The 21,217-nt window shown below is 41.6% G+C and overlaps 1 protein-coding gene across 1 annotated transcript; it reads right to left on the bottom strand.

Moving 5' to 3' along the window:
- Positions 1-10,666: 10,666 nt before the first annotated feature.
- Positions 10,667-19,283, bottom strand: cacng7b (calcium channel, voltage-dependent, gamma subunit 7b). Its single transcript, XM_026317335.1, has 6 exons — positions 19,181-19,283; positions 15,770-15,965; positions 15,069-15,155; positions 14,280-14,420; positions 11,878-12,023; positions 10,667-11,273 (listed from the first exon to the last, which is right to left on the bottom strand). The coding sequence occupies exons 2-6, from the start codon at positions 15,963-15,965 to the stop codon at positions 10,818-10,820; spliced, it is 1,026 nt and encodes a 341-aa protein (XP_026173120.1). The 5' UTR covers positions 19,181-19,283; the 3' UTR covers positions 10,667-10,817.
- Between the last annotated feature and the right edge of the window lie 1,934 nt (positions 19,284-21,217).

The following is a 21,217-nucleotide window of genomic DNA, read 5'->3' as shown; positions in this document are numbered from 1 at the left end:
CTGTCCACAGCCTAAATTCTCACTAAAAAGTGCCATTATTTTCTTTCTAATCAATTAATCCTATAAGCTGTACATTCAAAACTTTATTTTAATTTTGAAGGTCCGTATTGTTGCAGATAGTTTAATTATTGTAGCGACAGTATTACGGGCTAAAGACACACTGGCACTAGAGCAAGTTGTGCTGCATCTACTCTGAATAAGAGGAGCAAGAGGGGGAGGCAGAGAGGACCAGCCCGACATTGTTACCATAGCAACATTGAATTCCAAAGTCTGGATCAGCATAGAGCGAGGGGGAAAAGGAGAGGGACAAGCAAGAGACAGAGGGAGAAAACGAGGCAGAGGGAGGACAGGGAAGAGAAAACGGAGATGAGAAGGAAAGGAAGCAGAAATGAGGGAGAATATTTCAAGTCACTAGCATGAGTGTTGACTCCAGACAGAGAGAGCAGTGCGCTAATGCTCTATCAATAGATTTTTGTTTGACCACTGCGACACAGATGCTCTCAGACACACACACACACACACACGCACACACACACACACACACACACACACACACATATGCACTCACAAATACACATGCACAGCCTCTCTGTGTCTTTTCTTGGTGGACTTAGATAAACGTGAGGATGAAACAGCACAGAATAGTCAACAGACATTATTTACCAAACATAACATAGTGCAGTCATCTCTGTTAATATTTAATGATGCAATATGGCACCGTGATCAAAATAGGTTACATCCTGTTTGCATTGTGGTCCCCAAAACAGATCTGCCTCGGAGAAAGATGAAAAGATGGAAGAAAAGACAGTGTGTTGTGTGTGGTTTTTATGTGTGTGTGTGTGCGTGCACATTTCTTCTTCAGTGCATCTGAGGATGGGTCTGGTCCAAGCTTACTGAATCCCTGAAATGCTCCCCTCAGTTAGACAGTTAGCCTCGTATCTCCGCATTCAGGCTTCTTATTATGTAAACTGTCAAATGAAACTACCACAGTGTGGATTATTTATATATTGTGGGTTCGTATGTGCAAGCAAACAAGGAAATGTGATTGTGTATGTGTGTTGTATGACCTTCCAACCCTATCAACATACTGACTCTCATACATGCCTAGAAGGGATCACTGTATCTCCAAGGCCTAAAAATGCAGTATCTACTGTGTGTGTGTGTGGGTGTGTGTGGGTGTGTGTGGTCGTTGACTTCAGTATTTAATAAATGACCTTAAGAATAACCTACTACGTTTTCCCTCTGGTAAAAATTCCCCTGTGTGGGAGATCATCATTGTCATTTAATTATCTTTAATTTCTATTTTCCACCAATAATTAAGAAAGAGGAAATGAGGGGCCTGAGAGCAAGAGGGTGTGAAAGAACAAAAGGGCAAGAAAAAAAGAAAGTGTGAGTTTATCTAAATTAGTTAGAGTAAGAGACTTTACAAAAATATTAGGAGGAGGTAATTGTAATTTTTTAAGCTGATGGTAGGATAGCCTGGCTTTCTTGTAGCGGGAAGGTCTTGTATTTTATCCTAAAGTTATATTGTAATTTAAGTGTTCTTGCAAAATATTTAATGGTTATATTGAAAAAACCTTGAAGGTCTACTCTGATCTATACCTAGGGCAGCGATTCTGGTGGCGCACATTAGAATGGGTAGACAGTTAAACAAGTTGCACTAATTTAACACTGTTATTTTAATACATTGAGTGTTGCAACGGTTTTATTGGACTACAATGCCACATTGGCAACATACTCCTTCAACAACCCTGGGGAGTGCCTTGCTTTTTTACAAAATGAAACATAAAGTTCAGGCCTTCTCAGTGTCTCGGTAATTTCTACACAGTCCTTGATGACAGCAGATTTGGCAACAAGGTGAGTAAATTGGGAGAAATGTAGGATTTAGAATATAGCTAAATATGCTGAGCTTCCCATCACAAACTTGCCCCTACAGTGGTGCTGCTGTTGGATGTTTGCAACACACCCAGGACTCTGGGCCAGCCAGAGGCCAATTAGCTGCACCATGATGTACTGCAGCAACAAAGGCCAAGAATTTAGCTTTGGGAGCCACAGTGTAGCTGCTGCAGGGACCATTACAGGACCAGGCCCTCACTTGCTCAGAAACTTCTGCCGTAATCAGATCTACCTGTCTGACTCATTCCTAACATGACAGAATATTTTGCTTGTGAAACCAAGAATGCAGCCATAAATCACACAGGGGATTTGAACTGTGTAGCAGCTGGTCCATTAGCTATTCATTGCATAAATCAACTATCAAAACTGCTCGTTGAATAAATTATGATATCTGTAATAACCTTTTCACATGTGTGAAAGGCAGTGGTCCTGTGGTTGGATGTGGGGATATGTTCAACGTATATACACACAACAGTCACACCATACTGACTAATGTATGCTAAGGAGAAGGAAGTGCTCGATGTCTAGACTCCAAATTACCAAAATCAGACCTATTTATGATGACAGCTCTAAAAATACAAGCAGCACATTCTGTTCCAGTGGCTTGATGGCCACAGTGAACTTTAAGAGAACATGTCTAAGTATTCAGATCAGTGCCCAGAATGATTTGTTTCCTTAAGCATGAGATAAAACTACACACCTGAGCTCATTGATGAGATCCCACAGATGGCACACAAACGTTTACATATATACAGCCTCGCGGGCATGCCGGCACACACTGGCACACAGAAAAAGATCAACACACAAACAAATCATTGGCATGCAAATACATATGCAAGCCTCAAAGCCCCACGAAATGATGACAACAAAATCATAAAATAGGTCATCTTTGCAAGGCACTTCAAACCAGAGCAGAATCACCATTAAAGCTCATGTGAGTGCACCATGATCCTACGACTGCATGTGACCAAGTCTCTGCCTGTCTGAGCAGAACAGCTTGAGGAGGCAGTGACAGTAACACCTTGGTCTAAGAGGCTCCCAAAATAAAGTGTCTCTGGATGACCGGACACTCAGAAAACCATGAACATATGCCCAAGCACATGTACATGTGCAGCCATGCTCACGCATTAAGAAACCCATTTCACTGAGTTCATGGAAAATGTGCTCTCTGACAGTAGATCTCATTCAAAATGGTCCTTGAAAACACACGTTATCCAGTGTAATGCAGCAGAGGAGCAGTCAGATTTCAAATATTTAAAGGTTTTAAAGATACTCAAATAGACAATAGACACTGGCCTTTAATACAGATAAAGCGTCTGCAACTAGTAGTTGTTTTCAGTTTTAATTAAGTTTAATCTAAAATTAATTCATAAAATTCAGTAAACGTAAAGACAATTTGTTGAATATGTTGTTAGTTTTAAATCAACTGTTTGGTCTCTATATAATCAGGGAATGGCGAAAAGTGCCTGCTACAGTTTCTGACCAACATTTTCAAAAACCCAAAGTCATTATTATCACAGAGAAAAGCAGCAAGTCCTCACAAATGTAGGTACTTGTTAGTCTTGGATATTAATGTCCAACAAAAATCTGTAAGAAATATTTTGTGATTTTATGAAACAAAGTTCCATCCATGTATGTCCAGTTTACTGAGTGCTTGCCTCTGAAACATGCTAGTACTGCATCTGTTGTATGTTTATACTACATGCCTGTGGGCACAGATTAGTGTGCAAGAAGCCACTGACATGATACCATCCAATCAGAGGCTCTTACAACCTTTCTCTCAGCTTTGGATAGAGGCCACTGCCCACTGGAATTGTAAACAATGTTGTGTTCTGAATCAGCAAGAAGCGTGTTTGATTTGTACTCACTCAGATAGTCATAGCTTCAGACTTTCAACAAGTACTAAATATGTAGGAGTTTGCTGGCGCAGAGACCAGGAGCCGCATAGTAATATGACTGAACAGTGGCATTCTGATGACTTGATTTCTTTTGGGACCCCTGAGATCATATTTAAATTGAAGAATCTGTGTCAGTGGCTCTGAATCAGTCCTCCTAAGCCCTGTCTGAAGAGAGGAAGGTGAAGTATGAAGCCTTACACCATCAAAATGACAGTAAAGTCATTGGTCCTCTGAACAACAGCTGCATGACAGATGTGATGACCATCGCGGATTTGTTTCTGATCAGAGAGAACCACAGTGAGAATCAGACCTGACCACCCACCCACCCACCTATGAATGCTCTTACACAGGCCTTTCCTATTGTTCCGAGCCACTTGTATATGAGACGATTATGATTTGGCCAGCACTAAAACACAACTACAACCTGCGCAGGCTACGCACCTGTATTGACTGCAGTGAGTCACCTTATGGCGTAAACAACAGATCTTTGAGCCAGTTGAGGAGTTCTGATTGTAATCCAACATTTGGATGTTGTTGAGATTATCATTAAAGCCACACACACACACACACACACACATAATAAAGATGGTGTTTAGTATGTGGGGGTTATGACCAGCAGGGCCAACCACACCTCAATGAAAGATCCATTAAGTATTGATGGACAGGTGATTAGTCGGTGGCAGCATTTCAAATTCAAAAGTTCAACAGGAAAACTGTGACACCGTTACAGCCAAAGGATTTAGAATCTGCACAAACACCATAAAAGGACAAGTGCTGATGTTTGCTTTGAGAAGGCTGTTCTCCTGCTGTACATTAGAGAGATGAAGCACCTAAATCAAACGCTCAGCAGGGAGAAACTCTTGTCACAGTCATCAAGTCTGCAAATGACCACTACAGGATATTTCACATGAGAGAATTAATCTCTGAGAAAACGACCAGAGTCGAAGCTGCCATGGTCTGCAGCCCCAGCAGTGACAAGTATAACTCCCTACCTTCACAGGAACTCCTGAATGCTGCAGTGTGTGTTTCTATAACATCTCCAATTCAAGACGTTCATTCCACCTTTAGCTGTGATCTGAGTTGTGATGAGACATGAGTAATTGATAGGGTGCCAGATGTTTGGTGCCCTTCACCTCTGGATCTGTAATGGCACAGAGCACAGTTTGGCCAGTGACAGGAGACGCTGGGCTTGAATAGACAACGAATCTCATAACGCGGCAGACACCACGATGTGGCCCAGGTCCAGCGTGAAACTAAGACGTTGTGAGGAGTCCAGCATCAGAGCGGCAGCAGCTGATTTAGACACAAGCTCAGAGCCACGGGGACGAGAGCGTGGAAAGCTCATGTATTATAGTGATGCGGACTGCGGTGCATTCATTAACAGAGTCGGCTACACACATCACCCTGCCTGCATAAGCCGTGCACGGTGGAAAATGGACGCCTAGCACCAAACGACCGGTAGAGCGAAAAACTCAGAGGACCGGGACACAAATCACACACTGAGGCACAGCTCGACACGCACAGAATGAACTCCCGATTGTGTGATGAGTAAATAACCATTTTTACAACACACACAACAGACATTTTTGTCCCAACACCTGCGGTGTGGACGCGAGGAGAGCTTCAACGAACTATTATAAGGATATCATTTGCATAATAGACGTTGTCGTCGCTAATTATAGAGCCGCGCAAATAAGTGTGAAAATGATCATTCGGGGTTGAATCAGTGCATCAGTCATCTGAGAATTATGGTCCTGATTTATTCCTCTAAATTCCCTAATCTGCACTGTCAATAGTGACTAAGTTGCAGCCCAGCGTGAAACAAATGAATGTGGCGAGTACATTGGATGATCCGTCAGGCTGCGAAATGAAAACATGGCACAGTGTAATCGTAAGAATGAAAAGAAGCTGGGAGAGCTCTTACCTGCAGCCTTTTTATTTCAGTGATTCGCAGCGCGTCGCGCACCCAACGAGGAGGAGATGGAGGGAAAAGCAAGAGAGGGGGTGGACGGTGGATGCGCTAAATAACGAGGTAAGAAATAAAGAAATAGAAGAGAATGAGTAGAAGTGATGAAAAATAAGAAGCAACGCCGGGGACTGGAAATCTATTCCTCATTAAATCTAAACCAGCCAGTGAGGGGGGAAAAAAAGGGATGAACATGCATTTAGAAAGAGGCTAAAACAAAACACGTCATTGAACACGGATTTGTCTACAGTGGATGTGGCCGCTGCTTGTGTGTACTGGGGGGGGAGAATGCGTCCCCCCCCCCCCCCCACCCCCTCCCCTCCGGTTGGACGAAAGCTCGCCTGCCTGTCTGCTCCGCTATCTTATTTCTCCCACACTGAGCCCGACGCAAGCAACTTGTCGCATCCCACCAAAACTCCTCAGTGATGTGAGCGGTTGTGCGGGAAAATGTCAGAATCGACACAAGACGACCTCGACCACAGTGTGCTGCGCCTCAAGATCACGGCGACGGGTTAACCCCTGCCCTAACCCTCACCACCCCTCCATCTCCACACCCCCATCTCCCTTCCCCTCTCGCTTCTCTCTCATACTGAGGGTCTGGATGTGCTTATTGGAGCGTGTGTCGAGCGCGCAGGGCTGTAAGTAGCATATTAGCACAAACACACACACATACACACATATATATATATATATATATATGTGTGTGTGTATGTGGATGTGTGTGTTGTTGATGTCGATATTTTTGCTGGGACACTCCAAGATAATGATGATGATGATGATGATGATGATGATGATGAGGGCCGCGCTAGTTGTCCTGGGAAATGCAGCACGCGTGCAGCCCTGCAGAGAGAGAGAGAGAGAGAGCGAGAGAGAGACAGAGAGATTAAATCATGGAGTCAAATATCTACAAGTTAACATCATGGTATCACTACAGGTACGAATTCAACAGGAGCTGTATATTTATTGTTACGATTTATGTTTTGCCATAAATATTTCTCACTGTGTCTGATATAAACTGAATTATGTCATCCACAGATCTATAAAAGGGGAGCCAGTGGCCAAGCTGCTGGTCTTACAGTAAAGATGCATAAAACTGAGTGGACAATGACCTTCAATGGGTTTACAATGGCTTTTCTGTCCAGTTCACCTCTCTCTCTCTCTCTCTCTCTCTCTCTCTCTCTCTCTCTCTTTGATACACACACACACACACACACACACCAACACAAACACATCCACAGAAAGGGGAGAGAGCTAATGCAGAGTGACAGGTCTTTCATGCAGTAATGGTGATGGTGAAAAGAGAGATCCACTCAACCCACACTGCCCCCCCCCCCCCCCCCCCCCACACACACACACACATGCAAACAAAAGAAAAAGAGACAGAAGCGAATACACACATAGGCCTGCACAGTCTTACACACTGAAAAGCACATTATCACAGAAAAGTGGCCGCACAGCAAACACAAGTCACAATTTAATCTCGACTGTTTACGCGAGCAGCCGGCCCTCATTCATCAGGAGAGACACCCACTCACACACACTGAGTACTGGAAGTCAGACAGCAGAGTGCTCTTGCTTTTTAGTTTTATTGACCTGTGGATGTTTGATATTTGACTTTCCTCACTCCCTCTCACACACAATAATTCACATGCACATGTTGTAGTTATTTGTCTGCATAATTTGCAGCTTGCTTTTGATTTCCATCTAATTCTACATACAACTTCAAATAGAAATGACAGAATACTTAAAGATTTAGTTGCTGTTCCAGTTTTTCCTCTGTTAGCCTGAAACCACAGGCTCACTGTTCTGACATATTATTAGTTCACCTACATTTCTCCCTTCTTTATTGTACTCTTTCTGACCTTGACCAAAACTTTGTATTTCATCTTACTGTACTTTGAAAAATATATGTATTCCACATAGACATCCCTGTTTGGGAGACAGGAATAAGTTTAATTTAAAGATTTTTCCTTAACTGGAACTATAGTCATGTTTTTACTGCTTTTACTTTAGTATCAGGTTGTTAATAACAGTTACCAACCTTCACATATATGGAAACACAGTCACACACAAGCAAATATACCCATACAACACTCAGATCAATGGTTGCCCTGAGGCTGTGGTAGCTTGCCGTGACTGAGGAGGGAGCCTGGTTAACACCCAGTGGTTCACTGCAGTGCAGTGCATTCACTTACTGTGGCTCCCTCCATCATAGAGACCAGGCAGAAAAGAACTCTATGTATTGTGTTAATGTACGTGCATACTAGGCTCATATACGATTCTTACTAAAGTTAGAATTTATTCTGATTACTAAGCAAACCTTTTTTCTAATAAAACTTCAAAATGAAATATGGATTATATTGAGTCTATTTGAAACATTTTACAACAAAAGATCTATAGTTATACGTACAGATAACTAGAGGGGACAGACAGGGTGAAATTACCCATGTTTTAATAAAGGAAAGTGAGTGACAGATGTCAACACTTTCTTGAACAGTGATCTTATCACAATTTTAGTGAATCATGTATTTTCAGATTAGAAAGCATCACTTCTATTGAAGCACTGAAAAGCATTTGTTTTACCCAGTTTTCATGTTTTACAAAGATGGTCATGTGCAAGGAGAGGCTTTATGCAGAAGGAAACATGGCTACACCCTTTTATATAATCATGTGGAAAGCAAAGAAAAAGGCTAGGGGTAGAGACGGAAAACAAAGAGGCACAGAGATAACATAGAAAAGAACCGGCACCTTTTAGGAGGCACGATGATTATCAAATGTTTTTAAAATTTTAAAGGGACATTAGTTAAGTATAGGAAGATTCATCTTACTTGTCCACACTCACAGAGTTCATGATGGCACCGGGAGTAAAATGGAGTTTTACCACAAGGCTGCAGTATCAGTTTACCTCAATATGAATTTTTATGACTCTGAAGAGACAAAGCGATTTGGTGGCAAATAAATGTGGCCATGCTCTACTAAAATCTGTATGTTGAAAATACAGTGATATCTCAATGATCTCACATTATATCATTTTAACACATTTTATCATCTTTAAGATCAAATCAACACATCTCTCTGCATGATGTGCCTAAAAAAATAGACAAACAAAAAATATAAATATTCTAATATAAATTGCAACTCTTTTTACATGAAGGTCCTTTTTTTCTTGAGAAGGGTTAATGCTACCCTGCGTCACCGAGGCACCATGCAGAGTGGCTTATTCTGAATGTGAAGCATCTGGAGTGTCCAAAAATATACCTTAAAAACAGTATTCATGTGTGTTTAAAACACATCCATAGCATGACAGACCAGGCTAAAAACATCCCACAGTGTTGTGTAATACAAATCTCTACAGAGCAGTATTTGATGGAAATGCCACTTTGAAAGATTGTGTATGGAAGAACCTCTGATAACTGGTTTAGCAAACAACAATTAAAAAAAATAAAATAAATGATAACATGTTTAGAGCTGCAATGATTAGTTAATTAACCGGGTACCCACAGAAGGATTTGTAGTTGTTGACAAATACAATCAGTAAACATTCCTGCTTAAAACTACATAGTTATAGTGTAGCTATTAATAAAATGTTCATATTCTGTTTATAAATTCTAAATGCAGACTGGGTCGCCAACAACATAGTTGATGTTTGAAAAAATAAGCAGATGGGGACCACTTATGGGGACCTAGACAAACACAGAGCTCAGTATCACATTTTCATCAAAATATATATATATTTTTCATATATTCTAAAAACATATGGAATGATGCACTCTCACAAATGGCTACCAAATATGTTGGAATAAAGCAGCCGCTGTACTTTATCTATATAATGGCAAAAAAAAACCAAACGACCTGCAGAATTGGTATTGTTCTTTGAGCAGTAGTACAAACATATTCATTACTTTCATCATGTGTTTTGCCAGTATATAAACAACACAATAGCTCTAAAAAAACAGTCTGTAAACCATACATCTAGATCCAGTCTACAGTTCAAAGCTGCATGTCTTGTTTCTCCTCACATTCACTGCAACCCCACCTTCGAAAAAACTGCAGCTTCAGTTCAACCCCGCCATGCTGCACCATCAAGGAGGAAGTATGAGCACATGAAAAGGTGGTGAACTGGATCGAAGCCTGGTCTGGGGGTCGGTGCAGCACAGCGGCCGGTAGAGGGCATCAGGCCCCCACTCACATTCAGAGTGATTCCTCCCTGAAAGCATCATGCACTGCATCCAGGGTGTATGGTGTTGGTTGTAGTGTGCCTGTTGCAGAATGAGTTAGACATTTCCTTGATATTACTTGTGCCAAACCTTCATTCAGAATTTACAACAGCCATGTATAAGTCCTCGTGTTTTTTTTTTTTTATGTACAAGAAGTTAGAAACTTGTTTTTTTCCAGAAAAATGTAAAACATAAATCAGATTTCTCCTCATGATATTTCAGGACATGATCCACTTATATCTTTCTAACTAAGAATTATTCTCTTGGTAACTAATATTTTTTAATTAATAATATTTTAATACTACTTTGACATTGTGAGCTATGAAACTGGATTTAAAATGTAAGAAATTCAGACAGGAATATTTTGAATCATATTTACCTTCTAGTAAAAAGGTACATAGTCCATGTATTGTTATGAATTATGTATGTATAAAACTACTGTGTGTGCACCCTCAGACCTTGTGATCAATGTTTAGCTCTGTATATTTCCGAGTGCATACAAATTTCCTGCAGCACTGCAGTATCTTTGTATTATACTGCAGCCCTTCGCGCGCCCTGTCTCTCTCCCCCACCCCTGTACCTCCCCTGTCACTCAACCTAACCTCTGAAGTCTTTCTGGGAAAGATTTTTTTCCTCTTCCCACCAAAAAAGGAAAGGTGTATCCTGTCCTTCGTTCATGTTTTTCCAAAGCTACATTTATTACGTTTTAGCACCTCTCCCTTCATTGTATGTAACATCCTCTGTGACCCATGTGCAGCATTTCATTTCATCCATATGTAAGTGTAACTTATGCATGATTATGAGGAGTCAGTATCTGTCCTTAATCTGTGATGTTCCTTCTTAACAAGGGGAGGCGCTCATGTGCATGTGTGCATGATAGTGAGGGGGAGGCACAGGGGATGGAGGCATGGCCATGGGAAGAACCTGGCCTTGGGGATGTGAGGAGTGCGACCTGGGCAGGGTGTGTGTAGGAGGGTAGCCACCAGACTGGGGGGGCATTTGGTAGCTCCCTGCGGAAGAAGAACCAGATGGTGGGCTGCCCTGACCGCCAGGCTGGAGGTTGCTTTTTGGTGGCACTGGTGGTGTCTGATTAAGCTGGATGGAGATGTCGCTGGAGGCCTCAGAGGTGCTGCGGCCTCTCTTCGGTGGGGGCCAGGAGGAATCTGGGTGGAGAAACTGGCCGCTGTAATCACTGCTTTCGGACAGGCGGGGGTGGTAGAGTGCAGGATGGGGGCGGTACATCTCTTCCTCGGCATAACGCTTCATAAACAGATAGACTGACATCACCCCGGCACCCTGAGACAGTGAGTGAGAAGAGAAAGCAGCAAGAGATAAGGGACGTTAAGTTGAGACAGGGAGAGAGGGATTTAAGAAGTTCAGATACAAATAAAACTTTGAAGAAACAGTTACCAGTAATGGCAGACAAAGTGATTAGAGTAAGAGTGATAATGGAGTGAAATGGGATGTACAAAATAGAGAGAAGTATAGACTGTGCATACCTTTTACTGCAAAGGATTCTATTTTATCTGAGCTTTTTTCAAGCTCAGATAAAACAGATTTAAAGGTAAAAGGAGAAGACAACAGAGTGGACGGGGAGAAAAGCAGAGGCAACAGGAAGGGAGGAGGTTAGTTCACACTGAACTGTCCACTGCACCACATTAAGAGCAAGGCTGCTGATGATGAGAAAAAGGCAAAAGGAGAAAGGGGGAGGGGAGGTGGGAAGATGAGCAGCGGATTCACATAAAACAGCACTATGCATGTGTGTGCACATGAACCCACACTGGCACACATGAGCCCTGCGGGTATGCCCCATAACATGGCATTATGTCTGCTATATTCATCATATTACCTGCTTGCACTCTCAACATGGACACAACACACACACAAAGCACACACTGACCTCTTTCAGTAAGAAGGAAGAGGCAGCGAAGGCGAAAGACCAGCCGTAGTGGTAGTTGAAAAACTGCTCGGGCTCCCTGGGTCGATTCATCACCTCGTCATTAATGCTGGAGATGTAAAGCACCAGGCCCACCACCAGACTGAGGCCTGCACACAGCACAGTAACAATGGCCAAGCCAGAGAGAGAACGAGAATCAGGTACAAGAAGAGCAGGTCATTATAAAGTAATTCAGACAGCTGCACCAGGGTGGCAAGAGTGTAAGAGTCAGAGAGAAAGGATGAGATATGGAGGGACCATGGCAAACAATAAACTAAAAGGCCAATGTAAATAAAGAGATGGGAAACAGATCAGATGCAGTGGGTGGATGGGTAAGTGTATGTATCATAACACTAGACTAAGAGATAAAGACGACTGACATCCAGTTGCCTCGTTACATGTAACTGTACTGTAAATCTTATTAAAGGAAAAATGGCTTTCCCAGTGGTTTAAAGTGAGTGATTTCATATTATAGAAATTTGATTAAATGATTTTATAAAAACCACAAACATCAAGACTTTGTTTAAACACTGGCATATCATACTGGAGAACAATAACTCTGACACTTTAACAGATTGAATTTGTGCTCTTGAGGTAAAAATATCACCTTAGTTTGACACAATTTCTAAAGGTACATTAAGGCCATTTAGTAACAGGCTACATGCAGAATGTGCTTTAGGTTTTTAGTGTGTTCAAGGACTCAGTATAATATTGTGTGGAGAATCAGTATTTACCTTTCAATTTAGCTGAAAATCAATCTAAAAGAACAACCAATTTCACCCAAAAGCAACACATACAACATTAAAACTACCCATTTGCCAGGAGCACTCACATGCTTTCAGTTGTGCCTTAGAAATGTTAAATGCATGAGATACAAAATCTGAAAATCATCATGCAGAGAAAACTGCACACAATAAGCTGCAAATTAGTATTTTTAGCTTTCAGCGCCACCTTCATATGGACCATGGAGCTGTCACACAATTATGTCTTTTGCATAAACAACTGGTTTTGGAGGTTGTGTTGAGTCGATTTAAAATTGAAAAGCATGGAAAATGCAGAAACCATGCTGCTGTCAAACCCGGCGTGGAAGCACATCTTCATTTAAATAAGTAACACCAGCAAATGCACATGCATGAGTACACTCACTGCATCTGAAGAAAAATAAAGTGTGCTGTGTGTAAGACAAAAGGATTTGGGGAAAAGGTTGAGGTAAATAAAGTGTTTGCAAGTACAGATACATATGCAACATGTCTGTGGTGAGTTTACTGGAAGAGGAGAGAAAAAAAAAAAAAAAAGGAGCAACATCAGCTTTTAACCAAGTCTGAACAGCTGTGGCTTCGTGCTGTGCTGTTTTCTGCTGCTATGAATACTGTAATATCAACCAGAACATGACCGACCCAGATTACAGCATGTATCAGGCCAATAGATTCATATCACACCACCACAGCCAAAGTGATTCAGAGTACTGAACCAGTATGCCCTGAACAAAGGAGGGCATATGAGAGGAAGGAAAGGGATTAAGATGTGGGGAGAAATGGAAAAAGCAAAGACGATGCATGGACAAGAGAGGCAGGAGGTGGAGGGAGGAAAGGGAGTGTGTATAAAGAGAGAGAGAGAGAGAGGGGGGCTTAGTGCAGCAGAACATCTGAACAGCTGAAAAGCAATTTGATACATGCCCCTTATTATCACCCTATTATCAAAATACCTCATGAAGTGAAATACTGCAACACTTCCAGCACAGGCTATAAACATTATATAACTGTCATTATGTAACACTTAGTATTCTGCTACACCATTTATCAGCAAGTCCCTGCTATGGTAAGTTGGAGCGGTTGTATCAGGCCCCGTTTGATTCTCCTCTGATCTCTGCAGTGCTGCTTCCTCTTCTGAGAACATGAGCTCCAATTTAGCTCCTGACAGTCTTTCCTTCAGGCACTGAGCGCATGAAAGGGGAGCACTACAGCCATCTGCTGTTTAAGAAAGGTAATTACATCAATGAAGAAAATCCAGGTGTGATGATTGAGGAATTTTTCATGTTTTTCCGTATTTTTCATAGACAAAGTCTCAAAGTCATATTTTTGCCATTAGATTTGATAGAACTTTAAGGGAAGCCTGGTCCTAATAGTGAAATAATTTTTCATTCCAAAGTAATGCAAAGTCAAAACAGCAGAAAACTCTCCTGAGAGACCTATAAACTAATCCCATCACCTTTCCTGATGACAGCAACACACCTGCATCATGAACTAAAAATAGACCTGTGATGAAGAGTCTCCATGTGCGACACAGGACAAACAAGGCAGGGATAATCAATCATAGAGTGAGGAAATAGTGACAGGTGACAACAGGACATGAGTAATGGGTCCCACCTGAAAGGATGAAGAAGATGCCGGACACAAATGCCAGGATTGTGCGCTGAGGCCGGATATGTCCGATGTTACTAATGACGAAGGCAGTGAAGACAAAGAGCAGCGACACCATCGGGAAGGGTGTGGCTGTACGCACCATCTCTGTAGGAGCAGAAATCACAGTGTTAAACAAAGCTGATGGGATGTGTCCTTTAACTTTAGGAATAGGTTAATTGTAATGTGTGAACATTAATAACATTTGGACATTGGTTATTCAGTGATGCCTAAGAAATAGAGAAATAGGAAACTATATTTCTTTCTTAAAGTAGTCTGGTTTTCACGAGTATGGACAACTATAACTACTTCAATATATTAACTATATATAAAACTATATATTTTTTTATATTCTTATAGGGAAACTGTAGGCAACAAAAACGTATCAGATTTGTTTAATATAGTTTTGATATTAAATCTTTCATACAGACATACGCATGCATATTTTAAAATTTATTTTCCAGATTGAAAAAAATGTAAAACTTTACTTTTTGTGTACTAAGGCAAACAACTTCCTTTTGTTTTGTCCCAGCAGTGAAAAACCCAAATGTATTCAGCTTTTTATTATCGAAAACAGAAGAAAGCAGCAAATGTTTGCTCTGGAGAATCTGCGATCATTATTTTCTGAAAAAAATCTTCTAAAATTCTACCTATAAGCAATCAGTGGGAGGAGGCTACAGTTACTCAAAGCTGCAGCCTGTCTAGTAGATGTAAATAATATCAATGCATTTTATGTGTTTTGTACTGTATTCTCACTGAGGATGTTTGCAGTGTTTTCAGTGGTGAGCTCTATGTCGGGTTCAGTGAAGTACTCCGATGCCACACATCTTCCATTCTCTGATCCTGTGAGGAAACACAGAAAGAAAGGAAAATATTGGGGGTTGGTTTTAGGCTCAAAGTCACTGATGCACAAAGAAACAGAATAAAACCAAACAAAGCATGTGGTTCTCTGCGGTGCTGCTCACAGGTAACGATCATGTTTTGTGACAGCTATGATTCCAGAGGCCAGAAGCTCGCTATCTCTCTTTTCACCCTCTCCTGCTCTTTCACTCTGCTATTTTATTCTACCTCTGTCTCTATATTTGTTTCCATTATGATGTGGACAGAAGTGACATGGTGGAGCCCTGATTAGTACTGTTGCCTCGGAGCAAGAAGGTTGTGGGTTCAAGCCCTGTGTTATACCAGGGCCTTTCTATGTGGAGTTTGCATGTTCTCCTGGTGTGCTCCGGTTTCCTCCCACAGTCCAAAGACATGCTGTTTGGGGTTGGGTTATTGGTGACTCTATATTGCCCATAAGTTTAAATGGGAGTGTTTGTCTCTCTCTATGTGTCAGCCCTCTGATATCCAGACGCCCCTGCAACCCTTAGTAACAGACAGGTCGATGAAGTGAACATATACTATATACGTAAACATTTTGTCTCATATTTGAATGCAAATATTTAAACATATCTTCCTACCAGCCACAAAGCAAACTCTCCAGAGGCCTGAATGCAGTGCCATCTTCACCTCCATGCTCTGGTTCTGCTGAAGGATGATGCCCTCCACCATGATCAGCCAGTAGTCGGTGGACACAGCCACCCCCACCAACAGCAGCCCGCAGGCTCCAAACACTGTGGACAGGATGGTCAACGCACGACTGCTGCACGAACTCATCTGGAGGGCAGACAGAGGAAGTGAGGGGTGTTAGAGGGAAAGAGAAAATACATGACAGAGCTGCAGGGACAAAAATGTAAGTACATTTTGACAGGCTTACAAGGGAGGTCATAATAAACAAGAAAACACAGAGAGATACTATATATAAGGTGCACAGCACATCAACAGTTACCAGCTAATCTCTTGAGTCAAACAGTTAAATTAGCAGCACATCTAATGGCAACCAATCTTGTTAAAGGTCAGAGATGAACCAAAGCAAGAGATGATGACTTTATGACAAACCACCATTAATAATATATTTAGAAAATTTCTGTGACCTAGCTCTGGTTGACTGGGGAAGATTTCACTGCAGACCCTCTGAGCATGCTGTCTGTATGCATTTTTGAGTTTCTGTGCACACGCTTGTGTGTGCGTATATGTGTAACTGTTCAGCCTCTGAAACGTAATTTGGACCAGTGTTTAAGCTCATTAACTTGACAAGTAATGGAGAGTAAATGCATATGTGAAACACAAAGCCGGGCTGCTGCTATCTATACTCACCTATATTTTGTTGACTTATACACAGTGTTATGCTTTATACTGGCATTATTATTGCTGTAATGCTGCTGTCTTTTAATAACTGACTAAAAACAGTCCAGGTGCAGTCATGAAGCAATGAATCTGCTGTGCTGTCTACAGTTCAAACTGTGGTCAAGGCGAGGTGATTATAATCCTTACTGACACAGGATAACTGGTATTTTTGTAGCAGGAAAGGATTTTTTTTTTTTTTTTCACTGCTAATTCGTCCTGTTTTGGTGATCATGCAAAAAGTCAGGCTTCCTCCTCTTGTTCTTACAGTTGCTGACAGGAGTGAAATCAGGCATGTTCTTCTGCTGATGTAACACAGATACTTCAAGGTTAGAGAAGATGTGTGTTTGACCGTGCCCTTTGCATATCATTGCTGTGCCAAGCTGAGTTATTTCCCTACTTGTGCCCTGCCTGTTTGACTGCCATTAATATAATGTTCACATTGCTTTCACTAGCATCATTGCTGCATATAACTACAATTAAGATAATTTATTACTTAAATGCCATTTGTTAGAAGACTTTGACAAAAGAAAATGAACACAATACTGACTAAAACACTTCTAATTTTTATTGTTCTTCTGGTCGTTCTTTGTAGTTTTTAAAGAGCTGATAACAGAAACAGTAATTTGACTGTGGAATGAGCTGATAAAGCTTGGCCTCATCTTATCTGGACAGCTACTGTGCAAGAGGTGGCCACTATAGAAGTAACTTCAATTTCTGTGCAGCTGCAGGGATGATCAGAGCTTCTTTTGAGAGTGGGGCACAAGAATGAAGTGTACGAACAGAGCTGGCTGCCGGTGTAGGGTAAACATTAGAGAACACCTCAGAGAAATGACAAGTTTTGGGAATTTTGGGAAAAGTTTTGGCTGAAAGAAGCAGATCAAGTACAGAGTGAATCACAAGGGACAGATATATGTGAAAAGAAAAGTATGACCAAACAAAAAAAAAAATAAAATCACAACAAAACAATAAAAGCAGTATGGGAAGTCAAAAGACAAATTTTCTGGATTTTGTCCAGAGGATTTTGTCCAGAGGTTGAGTAAGAAGTCACAGTGAAAAGTTTGAGCCAGTGTGAATGAAACAGTTTGAGGAAGAGTCGTGCAAATCAAAACAACCTACTGCAATGACACAAAACCAAAGAGGAAGGACATAAGGGAGATGAACAATCGCACCTTCCAGCAGTTGGAGGATGTGCCAAAGTGGTCATGAATAAGTGCAAATCAGTTGAAGTTGTAACACTGCAGAAATGAGTGAACATGCGTTAGTGTCTCTGCAGGACTCATTCAGCACCGTGGACAGTTCCCCTATCGCTCATAAACTGCCAGTCAAAGAGAAAACACAGTCCAGTGAGTACATCCTGCTGGTTTATAATGGATTTGGACAAAAATAAGGGTAACACAACACAATCACCCCCTCTCAATCCATGTATTGTGTTCACATCATCCCCAAAAAAAAAAAAAAAAAAAAAAAAAAAAAATCCTCTGAGTGAAGACAGTGAAAAAAAAAAAAATCAGCTTTCCTGTTACTGTGTTACTGAGTTGTGATAACACTCCCATTTTAGTGCTGTGAGACAGGCCCTTCAGCCCTGTTGCCTAGAAAGTAATGAGCCAGTTGAATTGGTTAGATAGGAGCCACAAAGGGGACAAAAGGTTTAATTCTCTCTAATCTGTCACAATCTATAGACCGACATCACATCTAAGCCTTACAGGAAAGAGAGACACCAAGAAAGAAAAAAAAGAAGGAGTGATGGAGAAGATGAGAGGATCAACAAAAGCAAAAGAATGTGGAGAGAACTGAGAGGACCGGGGCAGATGAAACTGTGTTTGCAGAAAGTCTTTAAAGCAGGGGCAGGAAGAATATATGAAGCAGATATAGGCTAACACAGCGAAAGATACCCCCCACCCACCTAAAAAAAAAAAAAAGGAAGGAGTGCCCAACGCGCACAAAGAGGATGCGCCTACACCTGTGCTAAACTAACCAACCTTGACTGTGCAGCCTCGCAAAAAATCTGCCGGAGAGGGTTGATGAAATCAGTCAGTAGAAAATAACAGACTTCGTAACGACTAAACGAAGATATCGTGACTCAATGGGTGGGTTTGCTCATGATTTCCCAAAGCATTGCAGCTGCGCAGCCACACTCAATAAAACTCACACCCGCATCTACGAGGCAGAGCAGATACTTAAATATCCACACGGGATTTTCTGGATGTAAAACGAGATTAGTATCCTGGTAGAGGACTGAATGAGGCAGTGATGTGCGCAGTGTGGTGTGCGCCCCCTCCCCTGCTGTCACACACGCTCACACGCGGAGTTTGGAGATGATAAACACAAGGCAGAGAACATGTGAGAGACTCTAGACAGAAAACTGAAGAAAATGAGAGAAATGAAGACCTGCCTAACGGACCGGAATTCAGGTAACATGTAAGTCTGATTTTCCGTGCGCTCTCAGATGAGGATGAGCGTCTGTCTTTAGACCAACACGACACGAGGACACGTTGAATGCTGCTTTTTTTTTTTTTTTTTTTTTTTTACAGATGTCATTACATACATTCACAATGACTAAGTCCGGCAGAAAAAGGCGTCGGCATCACAATAAGCGCTAAAACAAAATCACAAAAGTCTAGTTATTCAAAAGCAAAAATACTTACCTTTCCACGGGAGTCGTGCGCACACGTCAGTAGCCAAAAAACCTCACACCAGGGAGGCTTTTTCCTTCTTTCCCTCCCTCCTCTCTCTCTCTCTCTCTCGCTCCCTCTCGCTTAGTTTTTCCTTAAGCCCCGTTACCCATCTCCTAAATCCCTCACTCTCTCTTTCACTCAACCTGCATGACGCTCTGCGATGGATCGGTTCACCAAGCTACTTTAGCCACAGAAGAGACTGTGGTGGGAGCAGGGTGCAGGGGGGTGGGAGTGTTAGAGAGAGAGAGAGAGAGAGAGAGAGAGAGAGGGTGGGGGAGTGTGTGTGTGTGTGTGTGTGTGTGTGTGGGGTGGGGGGGTCGTGTTAAACTACTACATCTCATCATACTGTATGTCTATGGTTCTTTGTAATTGTGGGAGCCTACACAGTGCAGCTACGTAGTTTTGTGATGTTGAATATTATCATGTAACGTGGGAAAAGCACATTTTCTGTCTCTATTTTATTGGTTTACATTTTCATGCCATTTGTTTCTGAGGTCCATTACTCTCAAAGTGTTTTAGCTTTTCCATTTGTTTTGTGGTAGTATCAGTTTATTAGTCATCATTAAAACTCCTAATTTAATTCACACTAACCAGTACAAAAGGTACCATGTTGTCTGATCTATATATTTTTTTGACTTATACTATAACCCTTACCCACAACATGTTTTGGCAGCAGTGTAAAAAATTATCATGAGAATAAAGCAAAATTCAGGTTGAAAAAGAGAAGATGGAAATATGGCCATGAGTTTGATTTGGAATTGAGTGAGGACATAGTTTGCAAATTAGTTACACAAATCTACAGGATGAAGCATAAGGTAAAAGTAGAAAACAGTAAATTACCTCTTGTGTATCTGTAGTTCATTCAAGACAGGTCAAACACTTTTATTTAACTGCATAATGCAAGTACATGTGAATGGCACAATTAGAAACCTCTGACTCCATCTCCTCTTCCTCTTGCCCCCTCCTCCTTTGTCTCCTGTGGTCCATGTCCCTTGCACTATTTTTAGCTGGCTGGTGGAGGAATCCTATATATTTAGTAGTGATATCAATAGTACAGCACACTCTGACCTCAGGGCATGAGAGAGAGAGAGAGAGAGGGAGAGAGCGAGAGAGAGAGGAGAATGAGAGAGAGAGAGAGCGGAGAATGAGAGATTGAGATCAGATAGAAACAGAAGAAGAGCTAGCGATAGAGGAAGAGGAGGCGACACTGAAGAAGAGGAATGATATGGCACAGTGACAGTGAGTGATGGACCACTATCAGATCTCCGACCACTGAGTGCTGGAGGTTCAGTTACACAAAGGCCGATACTGTCAAGGTTGAGTAAAAGTTATGGTGAGGTGTTTTGAATCAGGCAGTTGAGAGTCTGCATCAGATGTACATCATGTAGAAAAAAAAAAAAACAAGCAGGATTTATCTTCTCTGAAAAGTGACGTTACATGTTTTATTTTATCTAAAATAGATGCATGAATTTGTCACTACTCTCTGCTTAAAAACACATCACCGACTGCTAAAGAGTCTCGTCTGTCACTTACAAAAGATATCTACATTCATTTTGTCAGCACAGAAAGCAATACAATGAGTATTATTTTACAATGATACAGTGCTGCTGGTCTAGCTGAGTTTACCTGCTACTGCGTCCCCGTCACACTTAAATTGCCTGAGCACCATTAATGGAGAATATAAACTATAAGTACAGAACGGATAATAGCATTGATGAAGAGGCTGGGCCAAGACAAGATGCAGCACCAACAGAAAAGAGAGCAGAAGAGAAATGAAGGGCAGATAGAGAAGAAGAGAGGGAGGTAGTGAGGGACGTGGAAGGCTGACGAGATTTTAATGTGAAGGTCAACTTGTTATAATTCAGATTTCTATGGGGATATTAGTCCCATCACGATGCCATAAGGGCTGAAGGGTTTCAAAGGATGGAGGGAGGGAGGGAGGGAGGGAGGGAGGGAGGTGGGCGGGGCAGATGGCAAGAGGAGGTGGAGAGGCAGCTTCCATGGAGG

Source organism: Mastacembelus armatus, chromosome 16, assembly GCF_900324485.2.
Source record: "Mastacembelus armatus chromosome 16, fMasArm1.2, whole genome shotgun sequence".
In the NCBI taxonomy this organism is placed as follows: Eukaryota; Metazoa; Chordata; class Actinopteri; order Synbranchiformes; family Mastacembelidae; genus Mastacembelus; species Mastacembelus armatus.
This window is presented reverse-complemented; position numbering and strand designations above follow the sequence as displayed.